General features: G+C 53.4%; 1 protein-coding gene across 1 annotated transcript in view; it reads right to left on the minus strand.

Annotated features, from left to right (window-relative positions):
* The window catches only part of p2rx3b (purinergic receptor P2X, ligand-gated ion channel, 3b), a 161,668-nt gene that overhangs the window by 37,004 nt on the left and 98,406 nt on the right, over window positions 1–26,258 (minus strand). Inside the window, exons 5-7 of the mRNA XM_070871190.1 lie at window positions 19,694–19,787; window positions 17,904–17,981; window positions 12,498–12,639 (exon numbers count right to left, since the gene is read on the minus strand). Coding sequence (XP_070727291.1) covers window positions 12,498–12,639; window positions 17,904–17,981; window positions 19,694–19,787 — 314 coding nt within the window. The remainder of the gene's footprint in view (window positions 1–12,497; window positions 12,640–17,903; window positions 17,982–19,693; window positions 19,788–26,258) is intronic.

A 26,258-nucleotide genomic window follows, 5' to 3' on the forward strand; every position in this document is an offset into this window, starting at 1 on the left:
GGCTCGAGGAGCTGAATGGGCCTCCTCCTGTTCCTGTGTAACAGGCTCGAAGGGCTGAATGGGCCTCCTCCTGTTCCTGTGTAACAGACTCGAGGGGCTGAATGGGCCTCCTCCTGTTCCTGTGTAACAGACTCGAGGGGCTGAATGGGCCTCCTCCTGTTCCTGTGTAACAGGCTCGAAGGGCTGAATGGGCCTCCTCCTGTTCCTGTGTCACAGGCTCGAGAGACTGAATGGGCCTCCTCCTGTTCCTGTGTAACAGGCTCGAGGAGCAGAATGGGCCTCCTCCTGTTCCTGTGTCAGGGGCTGAATGGGCCTCCTCCTGCTCCTGTGTAACAAGCTTGAGGGGCTGAATGGGACTCCTCCTGTTCCTGTGTAACAGGCTCAAGGGGCTGAATGGGCCTCCTCCTGTTCCAGTGTAACAGGCTCGAGAGACTGAATGGGCCTCCTCCTGTTCCAGTGTAACAGGCTCGAGAGACTGAATGGGCCTCCTCCTGTTCCTGTGTAACAGGCTCGAGGGGCAGAATGGGCCTCCTCCTGTTCCTGTGTCAGGGGCTGAATGGGCCTCGTCCTGTTCCTGTGTCAGGGGCTGAATTGGCCTACTCCTGTTCCTGTGTAACAGGCTCAAGGGGCTGAATGGGCCTCCTCCTGTTCCTGTGTAACAGGCTCGAGGAGCTGAATGGGACTCCTCCTGTTCCTGTGTAACAGGCTCGAAGGGCTGAATGGGCCTCCTCCTGTTCCTGTGTAACAGACTCGAGGGGCTGAATGGGCCTCCTCCTGTTCCTGTGTAACAGACTCGAGGGGCTGAATGGGCCTCCTCCTGTTCCTGTGTAACAGGCTCGAAGGGCTGAATGAGCCTCCTCCTGTTCCTGTGTCACAGGCTCGAGAGACTGAATGGGCCTCCTCCTGTTCCTGTGTAACAGGCTCGAGGGGCAGAATGGGCCTCCTCCTGTTCCTGTGTCAGGGGCTGAATGGGCCTCCTCCTGTTCCTGTGTCAGGGGCTGAATTGGCCTACTCCTGTTCCTGTGTAACAGGCTCAAGGGGCTGAATGGGCCTCCTCCTGTTCCTGTGTAACAGGCTCGAAGGGCTGAATGGGCCTCCTCCTGTTCCTGTGTAACAGACTCGAGGGGCTGAATAGGCTACCTCCTGTTCCTGTGTAACAGACTCGAGGGGCTGAATGGGCCTCCTCCTGTTCCTGTGTAACAGGCTCGAGGGGCTGAATGGGCCTCCTCCTGTTCCTCTGTAACAGGCTCGAGGTGCTGAATGGGCCTCCTCCTGTTCCTGTGTAACAGGCTCGAGGGGCTGAATGAGCCTCCTCCTGTTCCTCTGTAACAGGCTCGAAGGGCTGAATGGGCCTCCTCCTGTTCCTGTGTCAGGGGCTGAATGGGCCTCCTCCTGTTCCTGTGTAACAGGCTTGAGGGGCTGAATGGGCCTCCTCCTGTTCCTGTGTAACAGGCTCAAGGGGCTGAATGGGTCTCCTCCTGTTCCTGTGTAACAGGCTCGAGGGGCTGAATGGGCCTCCTCCTGTTCCTGTGTAACAGGCTCGAGGTGCTGAATGGGCCTCCTCCTGTTCCTGTGCAACAGGCTCGAGGAGCTGAATGGGCCTCCTCCTGTTCCTGTGTAACAGGCTCGAGGGGCTGAATGGGCCTCCTCCTGTTCCTGTGTAACAGGCTCGAGGGGCTGAATGGGCCTCCTCCTGTTCCTGTGTAACAGGCTCGAGGGGCTGAATGGGCCTCCTTCTGCTCCTATGTAACAGGCTCCAAGGGCTGAATGGGCCTCCTCCTGTTCCTGTATAACAGGCTCGAGCAACTGAATGGGCCTCCTCCTGTTCCTGTGTAACAGGCTCGAGGGGCTGAATGGGCCTCCTCCTGTTCCTGTGTAACAGGCTCGAGGGGCTGAATGGGCCTCCTCCTGTTCCAGTGTAACAGGCTCGAGAGACTGAATGGGCCTCCTCCTGTTCCAGTGTAACAGGCTCGAGTGACTGAATGGGCCTCCTCCTGTTCCTGTGTAACAGACTCGAGGGGCTGAATGGGCCTCCTCCTGTTCCTGTGTAACAGACTCGAGGGGCAGAATGGGCCTCCTCTTGTTCCTGTGTCAGGGGCTGAATGGGCCTCCTCCTGTTCCTGTGTCAGGGGCTGAATTGGCCTCCTCCTGTTCCTGTGTAACAGGCTCAAGGGGCTGAATGGTCCTCCTCCTGTTCCTGTGTAACAGGCTCGAGGAGCTGAATGGTCCTCCTCCTGATCCTGCATAACAGGCTCGAGCAACTGAATGGGCCTCCTCCTGTTCCTGTGTAACAGGCTCGAGGGGCTGAATGGGTCTCCTCCTGTTCCTGTGTAACAGGCTCGAGGGGCTGAATGGGCCTCCTCCAGTTCCTGTGTAACAGGCTCGAGGGGCTGAATGGGCCTCCTCCTGTTCCTGTGTAACAGGCTCGAGGGGCAGAATGGGCCTCCTCCTGTTCCTGTGTCAGGGATTGAATGGGCCTCCTCCTGTTCCTGTGTCAGGGGCTGAATTGGCCTCTTCCTGTTCCTGTGTAACAGGCTCAAGGGGCTGAATGGGCCTCCTCCTGTTCCTGTGTAACAGGCACGAGGGGCTGAATGGGCCTCCTCCTGATCCTGTATAACAGGCTCGATCAACTGAATGGGCCTCCTCCTGTTCCTGTGTAACAGGCTCGAGGGGCTGAATGGGCCTCCTCCTGTTCCTGTGTAACAGGCTCGAGAGACTGAATGGGCCTCCTCCTGTTCCAGTGTAACAGGCTCGAGAGACTGAATGGGCCTCCTCCTGTTCCTGTGTAACAGGCTCGAGGGGCAGAATGGCCCTCCTCCTGTTCCTGTGTCAGGGGCTGAATGGGCCTCCTCCTGTTCCTGTGTCAGGGGCTGAATTGGCCTACTCCTGTTCCTGTGTAACAGGCTCAAGGGGCTGAATGGGCCTCCTCCTGTTCCTGTGTAACAGGCTCGAAGGGCTGAATGGGCCTCCTCCTGTTCCTGTGTAACAGACTCGAGGGGCTGAATAGGCTACCTCCTGTTCCTGTGTAACAGACTCGAGGGGCTGAATGGGCCTCCTCCTGTTCCTGTGTAACAGGCTCGAGGGGCTGAATGGGCCTCCTCCTGTTCCTCTGTAACAGGCTCGAGGTGCTGAATGGGCCTCCTCCTGTTCCTGTGTAACAGGCTCGAGGGCTGAATGAGCCTCCTCCTGTTCCTCTGTAACAGGCTCGAAGGGCTGAATGGGCCTCCTCCTGTTCCTGTGTCAGGGGCTGAATGGGCCTCCTCCTGTTCCTGTGTAACAGGCTTGAGGGGCTGAATGGGCCTCCTCCTGTTCCTGTGTAACAGGCTCAAGGGGCTGAATGGGTCTCCTCCTGTTCCTGTGTAACAGGCTCGAGGGGCTGAATGGGCCTCCTCCTGTTCCTGTGTAACAGGCTCGAGGTGCTGAATGGGCCTCCTCCTGTTCCTGTGCAACAGGCTCGAGGAGCTGAATGGGCCTCCTCCTGTTCCTGTGCAACAGGCTCGAGGAGCTGAATGGGCCTCCTCCTGTTCCTGTGTAACAGGCTCGAGGGGCTGAATGGGCCTCCTCCTGTTCCTGTGTAACAGGCTCGAGGGGCTGAATGGGCCTCCTTCTGCTCCTATGTAACAGGCTCCAAGGGCTGAATGGGCCTCCTCCTGTTCCTGTATAACAGGCTCGAGCAACTGAATGGGCCTCCTCCTGTTCCTGTGTAACAGGCTCGAGGGGCTGAATGGGCCTCCTCCTGTTCCTGTGTAACAGGCTCGAGGGGCTGAATGGGCCTCCTCCTGTTCCAGTGTAACAGGCTCGAGAGACTGAATGGGCCTCCTCCTGTTCCAGTGTAACAGGCTCGAGTGACTGAATGTGCCTCCTCCTGTTCCTGTGTAACAGACTCGAGGGGCTGAATGGGCCTCCTCCTGTTCCTGTGTAACAGACTCGAGGGGCAGAATGGGCCTCCTCCTGTTCCTGTGTCAGGGGCTGAATGGGCCTCCTCCTGTTCCTGTGTCTGGGGCTGAATTGGCCTCCTCCTGTTCCTGTGTAACAGGCTCAAGGGGCTGAATGGTCCTCCTCCTGTTCCTGTGTAACAGGCTCGAGGAGCTGAATGGTCCTCCTCCTGATCCTGCATAACAGGCTCGAGCAACTGAATGGGCCTCCTCCTGTTCCTGTGTAACAGGCTCGAGGGGCTGAATGGGCCTCCTCCTGTTCCAGTGTAACAGGCCCGAGAGACTGAATGGGCCTCCTCCTGTTCCTGTGTAACAGGCTCGAGGGCCAGAATGGGCCTCCTCCTGTTCTTGTGTCAGGGGCTGAATGGGCCTCCTCCTGTTCCTGTGTCAGGGGCTGAATGGGCCTCCTCCTGTTCCTGTGCAACAGGCTCGAGGTGCTGAATGGGCCTCCTCCTGTTCCTGTGCAACAGGCTCGAGGAGCTGAATGGGCCTCCTCCTGTTCCTGTGCAACAGGCTCGAGGAGCTGAATGGGCCTCCTCCTGTTCCTGTGTAACAGGCTCGAGGGGCTGAATGGGCCTCATCCTGTTCCTGTGTAACAGGCTCGAGGGGCTGAATGGGCCTCCTTCTGCTCCTATGTAACAGGCTCCAAGGGCTGAATGGGCCTCCTCCTGTTCCTGTATAACAGGCTCGAGCAACTGAATGGGCCTCCTCCTGTTCCTGTGTAACAGGCTCGAGGGGCTGAATGGGCCTCCTCCTGTTCCTGTGTAACAGGCTCGAGGGGTTGAATGGGCCTCCTCCTGTTCCAGTGTAACAGGCTCGAGAGACTGAATGGGCCTCCTCCTGTTCCAGTGTAACAGGCTCGAGTGACTGAATGGGCCTCCTCCTGTTCCTGTGTCACAGGCTCGAGAGACTGAATGGGCCTCCTCCTGTTCCTGTGCAACAGGCTCGAGGGGCAGAATGGGCCTCCTCCTGTTCCTGTGTCAGGGGCTGAATGGGCCTCCTCCTGCTCCTGTGTAACAAGCTTGAGGGGCTGAATGGGACTCCTCCTGTTCCTGTGTAACAGGCTCAAGGGGCTGAATGGGTCTCCTCCTGTTCCTGTGTAACAGGCTCGAGGGGCTGAATGGGCCTCCTCCAGTTCCTGTGTAACAGGCTCGAGGGGCTGAATGGGCCTCCTCCTGTTCCTGTGTAACAGGCTCGAGGGGCAGAATGGGCCTCCTCCTGTTCCTGTGTCAGGGATTGAATGGGCCTCCTCCTGTTCCTGTGTCAGGGGCTGAATTGGCCTCTTCCTGTTCCTGTGTAACAGGCTCAAGGGGCTGAATGGGCCTCCTCCTGTTCCTGTGTAACAGGCACGAGGGGCTGAATGGGCCTCCTCCTGATCCTGTATAACAGGCTCGAGCAACTGAATGGGCCTCCTCCTGTTCCTGTGTAACAGGCTCGAGGGGCTGAATGGGCCTCCTCCTGTTCCAGTGTAACAGGATCGAGAGACTGAATGGGCCTCCTCCTGTTCCAGTGTAACAGGCTCGAGAGACTGAATGGGCCTCCTCCTGTTCCTGTGTAACAGGCTCGAGGGGCAGAATGGCCCTCCTCCTGTTCCTGTGTCAGGGGCTGAATGGGCCTCCTCCTGTTCCTGTGTCAGGGGCTGAATTGGCCTACTCCTGTTCCTGTGTAACAGGCTCAAGGGGCTGAATGGGCCTCCTCCTGTTCCTGTGTAACAGGCTCGAAGGGCTGAATGGGCCTCCTCCTGTTCCTGTGTAACAGACTCGAGGGGCTGAATAGGCTACCTCCTGTTCCTGTGTAACAGACTCGAGGGGCTGAATGGGCCTCCTCCTGTTCCTGTGTAACAGGCTCGAGGGGCTGAATGGGCCTCCTCCTGTTCCTCTGTAACAGGCTCGAGGTGCTGAATGGGCCTCCTCCTGTTCCTGTGTAACAGGCTCGAGGGGCTGAATGAGCCTCCTCCTGTTCCTCTGTAACAGGCTCGAAGGGCTGAATGGGCCTCCTCCTGTTCCTGTGTCAGGGGCTGAATGGGCCTCCTCCTGTTCCTGTGTAACAGGCTTGAGGGGCTGAATGGGCCTCCTCCTGTTCCTGTGTAACAGGCTCAAGGGGCTGAATGGGTCTCCTCCTGTTCCTGTGTAACAGGCTCGAGGGGCTGAATGGGCCTCCTCCTGTTCCTGTGTAACAGGCTCGAGGTGCTGAATGGGCCTCCTCCTGTTCCTGTGCAACAGGCTCGAGGAGCTGAATGGGCCTCCTCCTGTTCCTGTGCAACAGGCTCGAGGTGCTGAATGGGCCTCCTCCTGTTCCTGTGTAACAGGCTCGAGGGGCTGAATGGGCCTCCTCCTGTTCCTGTGTAACAGGCTCGAGGGGCTGAATGGGCCTCCTTCTGCTCCTATGTAACAGGCTCCAAGGGCTGAATGGGCCTCCTCCTGTTCCTGTATAACAGGCTCGAGCAACTGAATGGGCCTCCTCCTGTTCCTGTGTAACAGGCTCGAGGGGCTGAATGGGCCTCCTCCTGTTCCTGTGTAACAGGCTCGAGGGGCTGAATGGGCCTCCTCCTGTTCCAGTGTAACAGGCTCGAGAGACTGAATGGGCCTCCTCCTGTTCCAGTGTAACAGGCTCGAGTGACTGAATGGGCCTCCTCCTGTTCCTGTGTAACAGACTCGAGGGGCTGAATGGGCCTCCTCCTGTTCCTGTGTAACAGACTCGAGGGGCAGAATGGGCCTCCTCCTGTTCCTGTGTCAGGGGCTGAATGGGCCTCCTCCTGTTCCTGTGTCAGGGGCTGAATTGGCCTCCTCCTGTTCCTGTGTAACAGGCTCAAGGGGCTGAATGGGCCTCCTCCTGTTCCTGTGTAACAGGCTCGAGGAGCTGAATGGTCCTCCTCCTGATCCTGCATAACAGGCTCGAGCAACTGAATGGGCCTCCTCCTGTTCCTGTGTAACAGGCTCGAGGGGCTGAATGGGTCTCCTCCTGTTCCTGTGTAACAGGCTCGAGGGGCTGAATGGGCCTCCTCCAGTTCCTGTGTAACAGGCTCGAGGGGCTGAATGGGCCTCCTCCTGTTCCTGTGTAACAGGCTCGAGGGGCAGAATGGGCCTCCTCCTGTTCCTGTGTCAGGGATTGAATGGGCCTCCTCCTGTTCCTGTGTCAGGGGCTGAATTGGCCTCTTCCTGTTCCTGTGTAACAGGCTCAAGGGGCTGAATGGGCCTCCTCCTGTTCCTGTGTAACAGGCACGAGGGGCTGAATGGGCCTCCTCCTGTTCCAGTGTAACAGGCTCGAGAGACTGAATGGGCCTCCTCCTGTTCCAGTGTAACAGGCTCGAGAGACTGAATGGGCCTCCTCCTGTTCCTGTGTAACAGGCTCGAGGGGCAGAATGGCCCTCCTCCTGTTCCTGTGTCAGGGGCTGAATGGGCCTCCTCCTGTTCCTGTGTCAGGTGCTGAATTGGCCTACTCCTGTTCCTGTGTAACAGGCTCAAGGGGCTGAATGGGCCTCCTCCTGTTCCTGTGTAACAGGCTCGAAGGGCTGACTGGGCCTCCTCCTGTTCCTGTGTAACAGACTCGAGGGGCTGAATAGGCTACCTCCTGTTCCTGTGTAACAGACTCGAGGGGCTGAATGGGCCTCCTCCTGTTCCTGTGTAACAGGCTCGAGGTGCTGAATGGGCCTCCTCCTGTTCCTGTGTAACAGGCTCGAGGGCTGAATGAGCCTCCTCCTGTTCCTCTGTAACAGGCTCGAAGGGCTGAATGGGCCTCCTCCTGTTCCTGTGTCAGGGGCTGAATGGGCCTCCTCCTGTTCCTGTGTAACAGGCTCAAGGGGCTGAATGGGTCTCCTCCTGTTCCTGTGTAACAGGCTCGAGGGGCTGAATGGGCCTCCTCCTGTTCCTGTGTAACAGGCTCGAGGTGCTGAATGGGCCTCCTCCTGTTCCTGTGCAACAGGCTCGAGGAGCTGAATGGGCCTCCTCCTGTTCCTGTGCAACAGGCTCGAGGAGCTGAATGGGCCTCCTCCTGTTCCTGTGTAACAGGCTCGAGGGGCTGAATGGGCCTCCTCCTGTTCCTGTGTAACAGGCTCGAGGGGCTGAATGGGCCTCCTTCTGCTCCTATGTAACAGGCTCCAAGGGCTGAATGGGCCTCCTCCTGTTCCTGTATAACAGGCTCGAGCAACTGAATGGGCCTCCTCCTGTTCCTGTGTAACAGGCTCGAGGGGCTGAATGGGCCTCCTCCTGTTCCTGTGTAACAGGCTCGAGGGGCTGAATGGGCCTCCTCCTTTTCCAGTGTAACAGGCTCGAGAGACTGAATGGGCCTCCTCCTGTTCCAGTGTAACAGGCTCGAGTGACTGAATGGGCCTCCTCCTGTTCCTGTGTAACAGACTCGAGGGGCTGAATGGGCCTCCTCCTGTTCCTGTGTAACAGACTCGAGGGGCAGAATGGGCCTCCTCCTGTTCCTGTGTCAGGGGCTGAATGGGCCTCCTCCTGTTCCTGTGTCAGGGGCTGAATTGACCTCCTCCTGTTCCTGTGTAACAGGCTCAAGGGGCTGAATGGTCCTCCTCCTGTTCCTGTGTAACAGGCTCGAGGAGCTGAATGGTCCTCCTCCTGTTCCTGTGTAACAGGCTCGAGGGGCTGAATGGGCCTCCTTCTGCTCCTATGTAACAGGCTCCAAGGGCTGAATGGGCCTCCTCCTGTTCCTGTATAACAGGCTCGAGCAACTGAATGGGCCTCCTCCTGTTCCTGCATAACAGGCTCGAGCAACTGAATGGGCCTCCTCCTGTTCCTGTGTAACAGGCTCGAGGGGCTGAATGGGCCTCCTCCTGTTCCAGTGTAACAGGCTCGAGAGACTGAATGGGCCTCCTCCTGTTCCTGTGTAACAGGCTCGAGGGGCAGAATGGGCCTCCTCCTGTTCCTGTGTCAGGGGCTGAATGGGCCTCCTCCTGTTCCTGTGTAACAGGCTTGAGGGGCTGAATGGGCCTCCTCCTGTTCCTGTGTAACAGGCTCGAGGGGCTGAATGGGTCTCCTCCTGTTCCTGTGTAACAGGCTCGAGGGGCTGAATGGGCCTCCTCCTGTTCCTGTGTAACAGGCTCGAGGTGCTGAATGGGCCTCCTCCTGTTCCTGTGCAACAGGCTCGAGGAGCTGAATGGGCCTCCTCCTGTTCCTGTGCAACAGGCTCGAGGAGCTGAATGGGCCTCCTCCTGTTCCTGTGTAACAGGCTCGAGGGGCTGAATGGGCCTCATCCTGTTCCTGTGTAACAGGCTCGAGGGGCTGAATGGGCCTCCTTCTGCTCCTATGTAACAGGCTCCAAGGGCTGAATGGGCCTCCTCCTGTTCCTGTATAACAGGCTCGAGCAACTGAATGGGCCTCCTCCTGTTCCTGTGTAACAGGCTCGAGGGGCTGAATGGGCCTCCTCCTGTTCCTGTGTAACAGGCTCGAGGGGCTGAATGGGCCTCCTCCTGTTCCAGTGTAACAGGCTCGAGAGACTGAATGGGCCTCCTCCTGTTCCAGTGTAACAGGCTCGAGTGACTGAATGGGCCTCCTCCTGTTCCTGTGTAACAGACTCGAGGGGCTGAATGGGCCTCCTCCTGTTCCTGTGTAACAGACTCGAGGGGCAGAATGGGCCTCCTCCTGTTCCTGTGTCAGGGGCTGAATGGGCCTCCTCCTGTTCCTGTGTCAGGGGCTGAATTGGCCTCCTCCTGTTCCTGTGTAACAGGCTCAAGGGGCTGAATGGGCCTCCTCCTGTTCCTGTGTAACAGGCTCGAGGGGCTGAATGGTGCTCCTCCTGATCCTGCATAACAGGCTCGAGCAACTGAATGGGCCTCCTCCTGTTCCTGTGTAACAGGCTCGAGGGGCTGAATGGGCCTCCTCCTGTTCCAGTGTAACAGGCTCGAGAGACTGAATGGGCCTCCTCCTGTTCCAGTGTAACAGGCTCGAGAGACTGAATGGGCCTCCTCCTGTTCCAGTGTAACAGGCTCGAGAGACTGAATGGGCCTCCTCCTGTTCCTGTGTAACAGGCTCGAGGGGCAGAATGGCCCTCCTCCTGTTCCTGTGTCAGGGGCTGAATGGGCCTCCTCCTGTTCCTGTGTCAGGGGCTGAATTGGCCTACTCCTGTTCCTGTGTAACAGGCTCAAGGGGCTGAATGGGCCTCCTCCTGTTCCTGTGTAACAGGCTCGAGGAGCTGAATGGGCCTCCTCCTGTTCCAGTGTAACAGGCCCGAAGGGCTGAATGGGCCTCCTCCTGTTCCTGTGTAACAGACTCGAGGGGCTGAATGGGCCTCCTCCTGTTCCTGTGTAACAGACTCGAGGGGCTGAATGGGCCTCCTCCTGTTCCTGTGTAACAGGCTCGAGGGGCTGAATGGGCCTCCTCCTGTTCCTGTGTAACAGGCTCGAGGGGCTGAATGGGCCTCCTCCTGTTCCTGTGTAACAGGCTCGAGGGGCTGAATGGGCCTCCTCCTGTTCCTGTGTAACAGGCTCGAGGGGCTGAATGGCCTCCTCCTGTTCCTGTGTCACAGGCTCGAGAGACTGAATGGGCCTCCTCCTGTTCCTGTGTAACAGGCTCGAGGGGCAGAATGGGCCTCCTCCTGTTCTTGTGTCAGGGGCTGAATGGGCCTCCTTCTGTTACTGTGTAACAGGCTTGAGGGGGTGAATGGGCCTCCTCCTGTTCCTGTGTAACAGGCTCAAGGGGCTGAATGGGTCTCCTCCTATTCCTGTGTAACAGGCTCGAGGGGCTGAATGGGCCTCCTCCTGTTCCTGTGTAACAGGCTCGAGGGGCTGAATGGGCCTCCTCCTGTTCCTGTGTAACAGACTCGAGGGGCTGAATGGGCCTCCTCCTGTTCCTGTGTACCAGACTCGAGGGGCTGAATGGGCCTCCTCCTGTTCCTGTGTAACAGGCTCGAGGGGCTGAATGGGCCTCCTTCTGCTCCTATGTAACAGGCTCCAAGGGCTGAATGGGCCTCCTCCTGTTCCTGTATAACAGGCTCGAGCAACTGAATGGGCCTCCTCCTGTTCCTGTGCAACAGGCTCGAGGAGCTGAATCGGCCTCCTCCTGTTCCTGTGTAACAGGCTCGAGGGGCTGAATGGGCCTCATCCTGTTCCTGTGTAACAGGCTCGAGGGGATGAATGGGCCTCCTCCTGTTCCTCTGTAACAGGCTCGAGGTGCTGAATGGGCCTCCTCCTGTTCCTGTGTAACAGGCTCGAGGGGCTGAATGGGCCTCCTCCTGTTCCTGTGTAACAGGCTCGAAGGGCTGAATGGGCCTCCTCCTGTTCCTGTGTCACAGGCTCGAGAGACTGAATGGGCCTCCTCCTGTTCCTGTGTAACAGGCTCGAGGGGCAGAATGGGCCTCCTCCTGTTCCTGTGTCAGGGGCTGAATGGGCCTCCTCCTGTTACTGTGTAACAGGCTTGAGGGGGTGAATGGGCCTCCTCCTGTTCCTGTGTAACAGGCTCAAGGGGCTGAATGGGTCTCCTCCTATTCCTGTGTAACAGGCTCGAGGGGCTGAATGGGCCTCCTCCTGTTCCTGTGTAACAGGCTCGAGGGGCTGAATGGGCCTCCTCCTGTTCCTGTGTAACAGACTCGAGGGGCTGAATGGGCCTCCTCCTGTTCCTGTGTACCAGACTCGAGGGGCTGAATGGGCCTCCTCCTGTTGCTGTGTAACAGGCTCGAGGGGCTGAAAGGGCCTCCTCCTGTTCCTGTGTAACAGGCTCGAGGGGCTGAATGGGCCTCCTCCTGTTCCTGTGTAACAGGCTCGAGGTGCTGAATGGGCCTCCTCCTGTTCCTGTGCAACAGGCTCGAGGAGCTGAATGGGCCTCCTCCTGTTCCTGTGTAACAGGCTCGAGGGGCTGAATGGGCCTCATCCTGTTCCTATGTAACAGGCTGCAAGGGCTGAATGGGCCTCCTCCTGTTCCTGTATAACAGGCTCGAGCAACTAAATGGGCCTCCTCCTTTTCCTGTGTAACAGGCTCGAGGGGCTGAATGGGCCTCCTCCTGTTCCTGTGTAACAGGCTCGAGGGGCTGAATGGGCCTCCTCCTGTTCCAGTGTAACAGGCTCGAGAGACTGAATTCGCCTCCTCCTGTTCCAGTGTAACAGGCTCGAGTGACTGAATGGGCCTCCTCCTGTTCCTGTGTAACAGACTCGAGGGGCTGAATGGGCCTCCTCCTGTTCCTGTGTAACAGGCTCGAGGGGCTGAATGGGCCTCCTCCTGTTCCTCTGTAACAGGCTCGAGGTGCTGAATGGGCCTCCTCCTGTTCCTGTGTAACAGGCTCGAGGGGCTGAATGGGCCTCCTCCTGTTCCTCTGTAACAGGCTCGAGGTGCTGAATGGGCCTCCTCCTGTTCCTGTGTAACAGGCTCGAGGGGCTGAATAGGCCTCCTCCTGATCCTGTGTAACAGGCTCGAGGGGCTGAATGGGCCTCCTCCTGTTGCTGTGTAACAGGCCCGAGGGGCTGAATGGGCCTCCACCTGTTCCTGTGTAACAGGCTCGAGGGGCTGAATGGGCCTCCTCCTGTTCCTGTGTCACAGGCTCGAGGGGCTGAATGGGTCTCCTCCTGTTCCTGTGATCCTGCCTCTCTCCCCTGACCACGCACAATTTTTGACTGACCTTGTTTGCAATATCTTTGAAGTTTTGGTTTGCCCAGGTTACAATATCACTCAGACGGAAAATTGGGCAGAATAAATCGGTTATCTGGTTGAAAGCGCACGATCTGATGTACGATTCATTGATATCGGGGTGCATGTTCGCCCTAAAAAAAAACAAGGAAGAGATAGATGAAAGGGGAGTGGAAGAGAGACAGAAAAATTAAGGTACAAGAAACCAGTGGCCTGCTTTAGTTTTGGGCAACAGCTTGTGTGGCGAAACACGGAACAAGGCTGAAACAAATTAAAGGGAAGTGTGCGATAAAGGTACAGCAGTTATCATGGGTGACTTTAATTTACATATCGATTGGGCTAACCAAACTGGTAGCAATACTGTGGAGGACGATTTCCCGGAGTGTATAAGGGATGGTTTTCCAGACCAATATGTCGAGGAACCAACTAGGGAGCAGGCCATCCTAGACTGGGTCTTGTGTAATGAGAGAGAATAAATTGGCAACCTTGTTGTGTGAGGCCCCTTGGGGAAGAGTGACCATAATATGTTAGAATTCTTTTTTAAGGTGGAGAGTGACACAGTTAATTCAGAGACTAGGATTCTGAGCTTAAAGAAAGGTAACTTCGATGGTATGAGACGTGAATTGGCTAGAATAGACTGCCGAATGATACTTAAAGGGTTGACGGTGGATAGACAATGGCAAACATTTAAAGATCACATGGATGAACTTCAACAATTGTACATCCCTGTCTGGCGTAAAAATAAAATGGGGAAGGTGGCTCAACCGTGGCTAACAAGAGAAATTAGGGATAGTGTTAAATCCAAGGAAGAGGCACATAAATTGGCCAAAAAAAGCAGCAAACCTGGGGACTGGGAGAAATTTAGAATTCAGCAGAGGAGGACAAAGGGTTCAATTAGGAGGGGGAAAATAGAGTATGAGAGGAAACTTGCAGGGAACATAAAAACTGACTGCAAAAGCTTCTATAGATATGTGAAGAGAAAAAGATTAGTGAAGACAAACATAGGTCCCTTGCAGTCAGATTCAGGTGAATTTATAATGGGGAACAAAGAAATGGCAGACCAATTGAACAAATACTTTGGTTCTGTCTTCACAAAGGAAGACACAAATAACCTTCCGGAAATACTAGGGGACCGAGGGTCTAGCGAGAAAGAGGAACTGAAGGAAATCCTTATTAGTCAGTAAATTGTGTTAGGGAAATTGATGGGATTGAAGGCCGATAATTCCCCAGGGCCTGATAGTCTGCATCCCAGAGTACTTCAGGAAGTGGCTCTAGAAATAGTGGATGCATTGGTGGTCATTTTCCAACATGATGTCAGCTCTGGATCAGTTCCTATGGATTGGAGGGTATCTAATGTAAACCCACTTTTTAAAAAAGGAGGAAGAGAGAAAACAAGAAATTATAGACCGGTTAGCTTGACATCGGTAATGGGGAAATTGTTAAAGATGCATTTGGAAAGCAGTGACAGGATCGGTCCAAGTCAGGATGGATTTATGAAAGGGAAATCATGCTTGACAAATCTTCTAGAGTTTTTTGAGGATGTAACTAGTAGAGTGGACAAGGGAGAACCAGTGGATGTGGTGTATTTGAACTTTCAAAAGGCTTTTGACAAGGTCCCACACAAGAGATTGGTGTGCAAAATTAAAGCACATGGTATTGGGAGTAATGTACTGACGTGGATAGAGAACTGGTTGGCAGACAGGAAGCAAAGAGTAGGAATAAACGAGTCCTTTTCAGAATGGCAGACAGTGACTAGTGGGGTACCGCAAGGTTCAGTGCTGGGACCCCAACTGTTTACAATATACATTAATGATTTTGACGAAGGAATTGAATGTAATATCTCCAAGTTTGCAGATGACATTAAACTGGGTGGCGGTGTGAGCTGTGAAGAGGATGCTAAGAGGCGGCAGGGTGACTTGGACAGGTTAGGCGAGTGGGCAGATGCATGGCAGATGCAGTAAAAAGATAAATGTGAAGTTATCCACTTTGGGGACAAATACAGGAAGGCAGAATATTATCTGAATGGTGGCAGATTAGGAAAAAGGGAGGTGCAACGAGACCTGGGTGTCATGGTACATCAGTCATTGAAAGTTGGCATGCAGGTACAGCAGGCGGTGAAGAAGGCAAATGGTATGTTGGCCTTCATAGCGAGAGGATTTGAGTATAGGAGCAGTGAGGTCTTACTGCAGTTGTACAGGGCCTTGGTGAGACCACACGTTGAATATTGTGTACAGTTTTGGTCTCCTAACCTGAGGAAGGATATTCTTGCTATTGAGGGAGTGCAGTGAAGGTTCACCAGACTGATTCCCGGGATGGCAGCATTGACATATGAAGAAAGACTGGATCGACTAAGCTTATATTCACTGGAATTTAGAAGAATGAGAGGGAATCTCAAAGAAACATATAAAATTCTGACGGGATTGGACAGGTTAGATGCAGGAACAATGTTCCCGATGTTGGGGAAGTCCAGAACCAGAGGTCACAGTCTAAGGATAAGGGGTAAGCCATTTAGGACCAAGATGAGGAAAAACTTCTTCACTCAGAGAATTGTGAACCTGTGGAATTCTCTACCGCAGAGAGTTGTTGAGGCCAGTTCGTTAGATATATTCGAACGGGAGTTAGATGTGGCCCTTACGGCTAAAGGGATCAAGGGGTATGGAGAGAAAGCAGGAATGGGGTACTGAAGTTGCATGATCAGCCATGATCTTATTGAATGGTGGTGCAGGCTCGAATGGCCGAATGGCCTACTCCTGCACCTATTTTCCATGTTTCTATGTTTCTATGTAGTACATAGTCGATGTATTTACTGAGGCATACGAAAGCATGGGCCTTACACTAAACATCAGCAAGACAAAGGTCCTCCACCAGCCTGTCCTCTGCCTCCCAGTCATCAAGATCCACGGCGTGGCCCTGGACAACGTGGACCATTTCCCATAGCACGGGAGCCTGCTATCAACAAGAGCAGGTATTGACGACCAGATCCAACACCACCTCCAGTGCGCCAGTGCAGCCTTCGGCCGCCTGAGGAAAAGTGTGTTTGAAGGCCAGGCCCTCAAATCCACCACCCAGCTCATGGTCTACAGGGCTGTAGTAATACCCGCCCTCCTGTATGGCTCAGAGACATGGACCATGTACAGTAGACACCTCAAGTCGCTGGAGAAATACCACCAACGATGTCTCCGCAAGATCCTGCAAATCCCCTGGGAGGACAGACGCACCAACGTTAGCGTCCTCGACCAGGCCCAACATCCCCAGCATTGAAGCGCTGACCACACTCGACCAGCTCCGCTGGGCAGGGCCACATTGTCCACATGCCCCAGACACGAGACTCCCCAAAGCAAGCGCTCTACTCGGAACTCCTTCACGGCAAGCGAGCCAAAGGTGGGCAGAGGAAACGTTACAAGGGACACCCTCAAAGCCTCCCTGATAAAGTGCAACATCCCCACCGACACCTGGGAGTCCCTGGGCCAAAGACCAGTCCCGCCCGGAGTGGAGGAAGTGCATCCGGGAGGGCGCTGAGCACCTCGAGTCTCGTCACCCAGAGCATGCAGAAACCAAGCGCAGGCAGCGGAAGGAGCGTGCAGCAAACCAGTCCCACCCTCCCCTTCCCTCAACGTCTATCTGTCCCACCTGTGACAGGGACTGTGGTTCTCGTATTGGACTGTTCAGCCACCGAAGGACTCATGTTGAGAGTCAAACAAGTCTTCCTCGATTCCGAGGGACTGCCAATGATGATGATGATGAAGGAAAGGGTGAGTGGGACTTAGCACGGTCTTTGGCCAGGGACTCCCAGGTGTTGGTGGGGATGTTGCACTTTATCAGGGAGACTTTGAGGGTGATCCCCTGTAAAGTTTCCTCTGCCCACCTTTGGCTCGCTTGCCGTGAAGGAGTTCCGAGTAGAGCGCTTACTTTGGGGAGTCTCGTGTCTGGGGGCCATGTGGACAATGTGGCCCTGCCCAGCGGAGCTGGTCGAGTGTGGTCAGTGCTTCGATGCTGGGGATGTTGGGCCTGGTCGAGGACGCTAACATTGGTGCCTTTGTCCTCCAAGGGCATTTGCAGGATCTTGCGGAGACATCGTTGGTGGTATTTCTCCAGCGACTTGAGGTGTCTGCTGTACATGGTCCATGTCTCTGAGCCATACAGGAGGGCGGGTATCACTACAGCCCTGTAGACCATGAGCTGGGTTGTAGGTTTGAGGGCCTGGTCTTCAAACACTCTTTTCCTCAGGCGGCCGAAGGCTGCACTGGCGCACTGGAGGCGGTGTTGGATCTCGTCGTCAAAATAACTGGATTACAAAAGGAATGACGACTAATATTGTCAGACTAACATTATAAGATGGAATATTCTACAAGGTGGGAGGGGACATTATACCTGGATTCCACAATTGACCCGAGTTAGTTCACCGGGTCATGTGTCGATCTCCAGAAAATTTGATCCTAACCCCATATAATAGCATTAACGAGATACCAGAGGTGTTAGTCTTCAGCAAACAAGTATCCTTTGAACTACAGGGAGAAATGGGGACCTCCGACAGTGCGGCGCTCCCTCAGTACTGCCCCTCCAACAGTGCGGCGCTCCCTCAGTACTGCCCCTCCGACAGTGCGGCGCTCCCTCAGTACTGCCCCTCCGACAGTGCGGCACTCCCTCAGTACTGCCCCTCCGACAGTGAGGCACTCCCTCAGTACTGCCCCTCCGACAGTGCGGGGCTCCCTCAGTACTGCCCCTCAGACAGTGCGGCACTCCCTCAGTACTGCCCCTCCGACAGTGCGGTGCTCCCTCAGTACCGCCCCTCCGACAGTGCGGCACTCCCTCAGTACCGCCCCTCCGACAGTGCGGCACTCCCTCAGTACTGCCCCTCCGACAGTGCGGCACTCCCTCAGTACTGCCCCTCAGACAGTGCGGCACTCCCTCAGTACTGCCCCTCCGAAAGTGCGGCACTCCCTCAGTACCGCCCCTCCGACAGTGAGGCACTCCCTCAGTACTGCCCCTCCGACAGTGCGGCACTCCCTCAGTACTGCTCCTCCGACAGTGCATCACTCCCTCAGTACTGCCCCTCCAACAGTGCGGCGCTCCCTCAGTACTGCCCCTCCGACAGTGCGGCACTCCCTCAGTACTGCCCCTCCGACAGTGCGGCACTCCCTCAGTACTGCCCCTCCGACAGTGCGGGGCTCCCTCTGTTCTGGACACTGGAGATATTCGGATTGGATAATTGGGTGAGTCTCTGGACTAGGGAACTCAAAACTCCGAATTTCAAACTCAGAGTCGGGGAGAGAGTGTGACCCTCTGAGCCACGGATTAACCCTAAATAATACCACGGTGAGAGTCAGCACCCTTGAGAAAGGTGATGGTGTTTTTGGGAGGATTTGATCTGAAAATTCCATTTCGAAACAAAACTCACTTTGCAAAGTTGAATAATGGGAATCTAATACTGTTCTTCACAAAAATGGTGAAATCTTCAGCATCGGCCATTCGAACCCTGCAAAAAACATTATTAAGTATTAAAAGTTCATATTAATACACAGCATAACACAGTGCGGCGTTCCCTCAGTACTGCCCCTCCGACAGTGCGGCGTTCCCTCAGTACTGCCCCTCTGACAGAGCGGTGCTCCCTCAGTACTGCCCCTCCGACAGTGCGGCGTTCCCTCAGTACTGCCCCTCTGACAGAGCGGTGCTCCCTCAGTACTGCCCCTCTGACAATGCGGCGCTTCCCCAGTACTGCCCCTCCGACAGTGCGGTGCTCCCTCAGTACTGCCCCTCCGACAGTGCGGCGTTCCCTCAGTACTGCCCCTCTGACAGAGCGGTGCTCCCTCAGTACTGCCCCTCCGACAATGCGGCACTCCCTCAGTACTGCCCCTCTGACAGAGCGGTGCTCCCTCAGTACTGCCCCTCCGACAATGCGGCACTCCCTCAGTACTGCCCCTCTGACAGAGCGGTGCTCCCTCAGTACTGCCCCTCCGACAATGCGGCACTCCCTCAGTACTGCCCCTCTGACAGAGCGGTGCTCCCTCAGTACTGCCCCTCCGACAGTGCGGCGTTCCCTCAGTACTGCCCCTCCGACAGTGCGGTGCTTCCCCAGTACTGCCCCTCCGACAGAGCGGTGCTCCCTCAGTACTGCCCCTCCGACAGAGCGGTGCTCCCTCAGTACCGCCCCTCCGACAGTGCGGCGTTCCCTCAGTACTGCCCCTCCGACAGTGCGGCGCTTCCTCAGTACTGCCCCTCCGACAGTGCGGCGCTCCATTAGTACTGCCCCTCCGACAGTGCGGCGCTCCATTAGTACTGCCCCTCCGACAGTGCGGCGCTCCATTAGTACTGCCCCTCCGACAGTGCGGCGCTCCATTAGTACTGCCCCTCCGACAGTGCGGCGCTCCATTAGTACTGCCCCTCCGACAGTGCGGCGCTCCCTCAGTACTGCCCCTCCGACAGTGCGGCGCTCCCGCAGTACTGTCCCTCTGACAGTGCAGGCTCGAGGGGCTGAATGGGCCTCCTCCTGTTCCTGTGTAACAGGCTCGAGGGGCTGAATGGGCCTCCTCCTGTTCCTGTGTAACAGGCTCGAGGGGCTGAATGGGCCTCCTCCTGTTCCTGTGTAACAGGCTGGAGGGGCTGAATGGGCCTCCTCCTGTTCCTGTGTAACAGGCTCGAGGGGCTGAATGGGCCTCCTCCTGTTCCTGTGTAACAGGCTCGAGGGGCTGAATGGGCCTCCTCCTGTTCCTGTGTAACAGCCTCGAGGGGCTGAATGGGCCTCCTCCTGTTCCTGTGTAACAGGCTCGAGGGGCTGAATGGGCCTCCTCCTGTTCCTGTGTAACAGCCTCGAGGGGCTGAACGGACCTCCTCCTGTTCCTGTGTAACAGGCTCGAGGGGCTGAATGGGCCTCCTATTCCTGTGTAACAGGCTCGAGGGGCTGAATGGGCCTCCTCCTGTTCCTGTGTAACAGGCTCGAGGGGCTGAATGGGCCTCCTCCTGTTCCTGTGTAACAGGCTCGAGGGGCTGAATGGGCCTCCTCCTGTTCCTGTGTAACAGACTCGAGGGGCTGAATGGGCCTCCTCCTGTACCTGTGTAACAGGCTCGAGGGGCTGAATGGGCCTCCTCCTGTTCCTGTGTAACAGGCTCGAGGGGCTGAACGGGCCTCCTCCTGTTACTGTGCTGTGCGGTTCGAAACGCGATGTCATTCTGTGTATGGTTGGGACCTACTTGGATGATTCGTCCAACTCGACCGGACACCATCCTCTGACCTCACACATCTTCAGAGTGCTATTGTAGCTTACACATCTACCGGTTACGATTCCTAGTGGCAACAAAAGAGGGAAGGGATTAACGACCGGAGATTGGGACAACAGAGGGTCAACGGTAGGTCGGAACATCTGGGGATCAAGCGGAGATTGGGACATTTTGAAAAGTACTGGGGGTCATCTGGACATTGTGTCATTTGGCCCTTCGATATCTGGAATTTGGGGTATCTGGGCATTGGGATATCTGGGCATTGGGATATCTGGACATTGGGATATCTGGACTATAGGGTATCTGGACATTGGGATATCTGGACATTGGAGTATCTGGACATTGGGATATCTGGACTACAGGGTATCTGGGCATTGGGATATCTGGACATTGGGATATCGTGACATTGGGGTATCTGGACATTGGGATATCTGGGCATTGGGATATCTGGAGATTGGGGTACCTGGGCATTGGGATATCTGGACATTGGGGTATCTGGACATTGGGATATCTGGACATTGCGGTATATGGACATTGGGATATGTGGACATTGGGATATCTGGACATTGGGGAATCTGGACATTGGGATATCTGGACATTGGGGTATCTGGACATTGGGATATCTGGACATTGGGATATCGGTACTTTGGGATATCGGGACAATGGGATATCTGGACATTGGAATATCTGGACATTGGGATATCGGGACAATGGGATATCTAATAATTGAGATATCTGGGCATTGGGGTATCTGGACATTGGGATATCGGGACAATGGGATATCTGATAATTGGGATATCTGGACATTGGGATGTCTGGACATTGGGGTATCTGGGCATTGGGATATCTGGACATTGGGATATCTGGACATTGGGGCATCTGGACATTGGGATATCTGGGCATTGGGATATCTGGACATTGGGATATCGTGACATTGGGGTATCTGGACATTGGGATATCTGGGCATTGGGATATCTGGAGATTGGGGTATCTGGGCATTGGGATATCTGGACATTGGGGTATCTGGACATTGGGATATCTGGACATTGCGGTATATGGACATTGGGATATGTGGACATTGGGATATCTGGACATTGGGGAATCTGGACATTGGGATATCTGGACATTGGGGTATCTGGACATTGGGATATCTGGACATTGGGATATCGGTACTTTGGGATATCGGGACAATGGGATATCTGGACATTGGAATATCTGGACATTGGGATATCGGGACAATGGGATATCTAATAATTGAGATATCTGGGCATTGGGGTATCTGGACATTGGGATATCGGGACAATGGGATATCTGATAATTGGGATATCTGGACATTGGGATGTCTGGACATTGGGGTATCTGGGCATTGGGATATCTGGACATTGGGATATCTGGACATTGGGGCATCTGGACATTGGGATATCTGGGCATTGGGATATCTGGACATTTTGATATCTGGACATTGGGATATCTGGACATTCGGATATCTGGACATTGGGATATCGGGACTTTGGGATATTGGGAATTTGGGATATCTGGACATTAGGATATCGGGACTTTGGGATATCGGGACTTTGGGATATGTGGACATTGGGATATGTGGACATTGGGATATCGGGACATTGGGATATCTGGGCATTGGGATATCGGGACTTTGGGATATCTGGACATTGGGGTATCTGGACATTGGGATATGTGGACATTGGGATATCTGGACATTGGATATCTGGACATTGGGATATCTGTACATTGGGATATCTGGGCATTGGGGTATCTGGACATTGGGATATCTGGACATTGGGGTATCTGGACATTGGGGTATCTGGACATTGGGATATCGGGAATTTGGGATATCGGGACAATAGGATATCTAGGTATTGGGATATCTGGGCATTGAGGTATCTGGACATTGGGATATCTAGACATTGGGATATCTGGACATTGGGAGATCTGGACATTGGAATATCGGGACTTTGGGATATCGGGAGAATGGAATATCTGATAATTGGCATGTCTGGACATTGGGATATCTGGACATTGGGGTATCTGGACACTGGGATATCGGGACATTGGGATATCTGGACATTGGGATATCTGGATATTGGGGTATCTGGTTATTGGGATATCGGGACTTTGGGATATCGGGACTTTGGGATATCTGGACATTGGGGTATCTGGACATTGGGATATCTGGACATTAGGATATCGGGATTTTGGGATATTGGGACTTTGCGAAATCTGGACATTGGGATATCGGGACTTTGGGATATCGGGACTTTGGGATATCTGGATATTGAAGTATCTGGACATTGGGGTATCTGGACTTTGGGGTATCTGGACTTTGGGATATCGGGGCATTGGGATATCTGGACATTGGGGTATCTAGACATTGGGGTATCTGGACTTTGGGATATCGGGACATTGGGATATCTGGACATTGGGGTATCTGGACATTGGGGTATCCGGACATTGGGATATCGGGACTTTGGGATATCGGGACTTTGGTATATCTGGACATTGGGATATCGGGATTTTGGGATATCGGGACTTTGCGATATCTGGACATTGGGATATTGGGACTTTGGGATATCGTGACTTTGGAATATCTGGACATTGGGATAACTGGACATTGTGATATATGGACATTGGGAAATCTGGACATTGGTGTATCTGGGCATTGGGATATCTGGACATTGGTTTATCTGGGCATTGGGTTTTCTGGACATTGGGTTATCTGGACATTGGGATGTCTGGACATTGGGGTATCTGGGCATTGGGGTATCTGGACATTGGGATATCTGGACATTGGGATATCTGGCCATTGGGATATCTGGGCACTGGGATATCTGGACATTGAGATATCGGGACATTGGAATATTTGGACATTGGGATATCTGGGCATTGTGACATCTGGACATTGGGATATCTGGGCATTGGGATATCTGGACATTTGAGTATCTGGACATTGTGATATCTGAGCATTGGGTTATCTGGACATTGGGATATCTGGACATTGGGATATCTGGACATTGGGATATCTGGACATCGGGATATCTGGACATTGGTGTATCATGGCATTGGGATATCTGGACATTGATTTATCTGTGCATTGGGTTATCTGGACATTGGGTTATCTGGACATTGGGTTATCTGGACATTGGGACGTCTGGACATTCGGGTATCTGGGAATTGGGGTATCTGGACATTGGGATATCTGGACATTGGGGAATTGGGACATTGGGATATCTGGGCATTGGTGTATCTGGGCATTGGGATATCTGGATAATGGTTTATCATGACATTGGGATGTCTGGACATTGGAATATCTTGATATTGGGATATCTGGACATTGGGGTTTCTGGACATTGGGGTATCTGCACATTGGGATATCGGGAAATTGGGATATCTGGACATTGGGATATCTGGATATTGGGATATCGCGACTTAAGGATATCTGGTCATTGGAATATCTGGACATTGGGATATCAGTACATTGGAATATCTAGACATTGGGATTTCAGTACATTGGGGTATCTGGACATTGGGATGTCTGGACATTGGGGTATCTGGACTTTGGGATATCTGGACATTGGCATATCGGGACATTGGGGTATCTGGACATTGGGGTATCTGGACATTGGGATATCGGGACTTTGGGATATCGGGACTTTGGGATATCTGGACATTGGGATATCTGGACATTGGGATATCGGGACTTTGGGATATCTGGACATTGGGGTATCTGGACATTGGGATATGTGGACATTGGGATATCTGGACATTGGATATATGGACATTGGTATATCTGTACATTGGGATATCTGGGCATTGTGGTATCTGGATATTGGGATATCTAGACATTGGGGTATCTGGACATTGGGGTATCTGGACATTTGGATATCGGGACAATGGGTTATCTGGACATTGGGATATCTGGGCATTGGGATATCGGGACTTTGGGATATCGGGACAATGGGATATCTGGGTGTTTGGATATCTGGGCATTGAGGTATCTGGACATTGGGATATCTGGACATTGGAATATCGGGACATTGGGATATCGGGAGAATGGAATATCTGATAATTGGCATGTCTGGACATTGGGGTTTCTGGACACTGGGATATCAGTACATTGGAATATCTGGACATTGGGATATCAGTACATTGGGGTATCTGGACATTGGGATGTCTGGACATTGGGGTATCTGGACTTTGGGATATCTGGACATTGGCATATCGGGACATTGGGGTATCTGGACATTGGTGTATCTGGACATTGGGATATCGGGACTTTGGGATATCGGGACTTTGGGATACCTGGACATTGGGGTATCTGGACATTGGGATATCTGGACATTAGGATATCGGGACTTTGGGATATCGGGACTTTGGGATATGTGGACATTGGGATATCTGGACATTGGGATATCGGGACATTGGGATATCGGGACTTTGGGATATCTGGACATTGGGATATCTGGGCATTGGGATATCGGGACTTTGGGATATCTGGACATTGGGGTATCTGGATATTGGGGTATCTGGACATTGGAATATGTGAACATTGGTATATCTGGATATTGGTATATCTGGACATTGGGTTATCGGGACATTGGGATATCTGGACATTGGGACATCTGGACATTGGGGTATCTGGGCATTGGGATATCTGGACATTGGGATATCTGGACATTGGGATATCTGGACATTGGGATATCTGGGTATTGGGATATCTGGGCAGTGAGGTATCTGGACATTGGGAGATCTGGACATTGGAATATCGCGACTTTGGGATATCGGGGCAATGGGATATCTGATAATTGGCATGTCTGGACATTGGGATATCTGGACATTGGGGTATCTGGACATTGGGATATCTGGACATTGGGGTATCTGGACATTGGGATATGTGGACATTGGGATATCTGGACATTGGATATATGGACATTGGTATATCTGTACATTGGGATATCTGGGCATTGGGGTATCTGGATATTGGGATATCTGGACATTGGGGTATCTGGATATTGGGGTATCTGGACATTGGGATATCGGGACAATGGGATATCTGGACATTGGGATATTTGGGCATTGGGATATCGGGACTTTGGGATATCGGGACAATGGGATATCTGGGTATTTGGATATCTGGGCATTGAGGTATCTGGACATTGGGATATCTGGACATTGGAATATCGGGACATTGGGATATCGGGAGAATGGAATATCTGATAATTGGCATGTCTGGACATTGGGATATCTGGACATTGGTGTATCTGGACATTGGGATGTCTGGACATTGGGGTATCCGGACTTTGGGATATCTGGACATTGGCATTTCGGGACATTGGGGTATCTGGACAGTGGTGTATCTGGACATTGGGATATCGGGACTTTGGGATATCGGGACTTTGGGAAACCTGGACATTGGGGTATCTGGACATTGGGATATCTGGACATTAGGATATTGGGACTTTGGGATAGCGGGACTTTGGGATATGTGGACATTGGTATATCTGGACATTGGGATATCGGGACATTGGGATATCGGGACTTTGGGATATCTGGACATTGGGATATCTGGGCATTGGGATATTGGGACTTTGGGATATCTGGACATTGGGGTATCTGGACATTGGGGTATCTGGACATTGGAATATGTGAACATTGGTATATCTGGACATTGGTATATCTGGACATTGGGGTATCGAGACATTGGGATATCTGGACATTGGGACATCTGGACATTGGGGTATCTGGGCATTGGGATATGTGGACATTGGTTTATCTGGGCATTGGGTTATCTGGACATTGGGTTATCTTGACATTGGGATGTCTGGACATTGGGGTATCTGGGCATTGGGGTATCTGGACATTGGGATATCTGGACATTGGGATATCTGGCCATTGGGATATCTGGGCACTGGGATATCTGGACATTGAGATATCGGGACATTGGAATATCTGGACATTGGGATATCTGGGCATTGTGACATCTGGACATTGGGATATCTGGGCATTGGGATATCTGGACATTTGAGTATCTGGACATTGTGATATCTGAGCATTGGGTTATCTGGACATTGGGATATCTGGACATTGGGATATCTGGACATTGGGATATCTGGACATCGGGATATCTGGACATTGGTGTATCATGGCATTGGGATATCTGGACATTGATTTATCTGTGCATTGGGTTATCTGGACATTGGGTTATCTGGACATTGGGACGTCTGGACATTGGGGTATCTGGGCATTGGGGTATCTGGACATTGGGATATCTGGACATTGGGGTATCTGGACATTGGGATATCTGGGCATTGGTGTATCTGGGCATTGGGATATCTGGATAATGGTTTATCATGACATTGGGATGTCTGGACATTGGAATATCTGGATATTGGGATATCTGGACATTGGGGTTTCTGGACATTGGGGTATCTGCACATTGGGATATTGGGAAATTGGGATATCTGGACATTGGTCTATCCGGACATTGGGATATCGGGACTTTGGGATATCTGGTCATTGGAAT

The sequence above is a fragment of the Pristiophorus japonicus genome, unplaced genomic scaffold (genome assembly GCF_044704955.1).
Source record: "Pristiophorus japonicus isolate sPriJap1 unplaced genomic scaffold, sPriJap1.hap1 HAP1_SCAFFOLD_223, whole genome shotgun sequence".
Taxonomy (NCBI): domain Eukaryota; kingdom Metazoa; phylum Chordata; class Chondrichthyes; family Pristiophoridae; genus Pristiophorus; species Pristiophorus japonicus.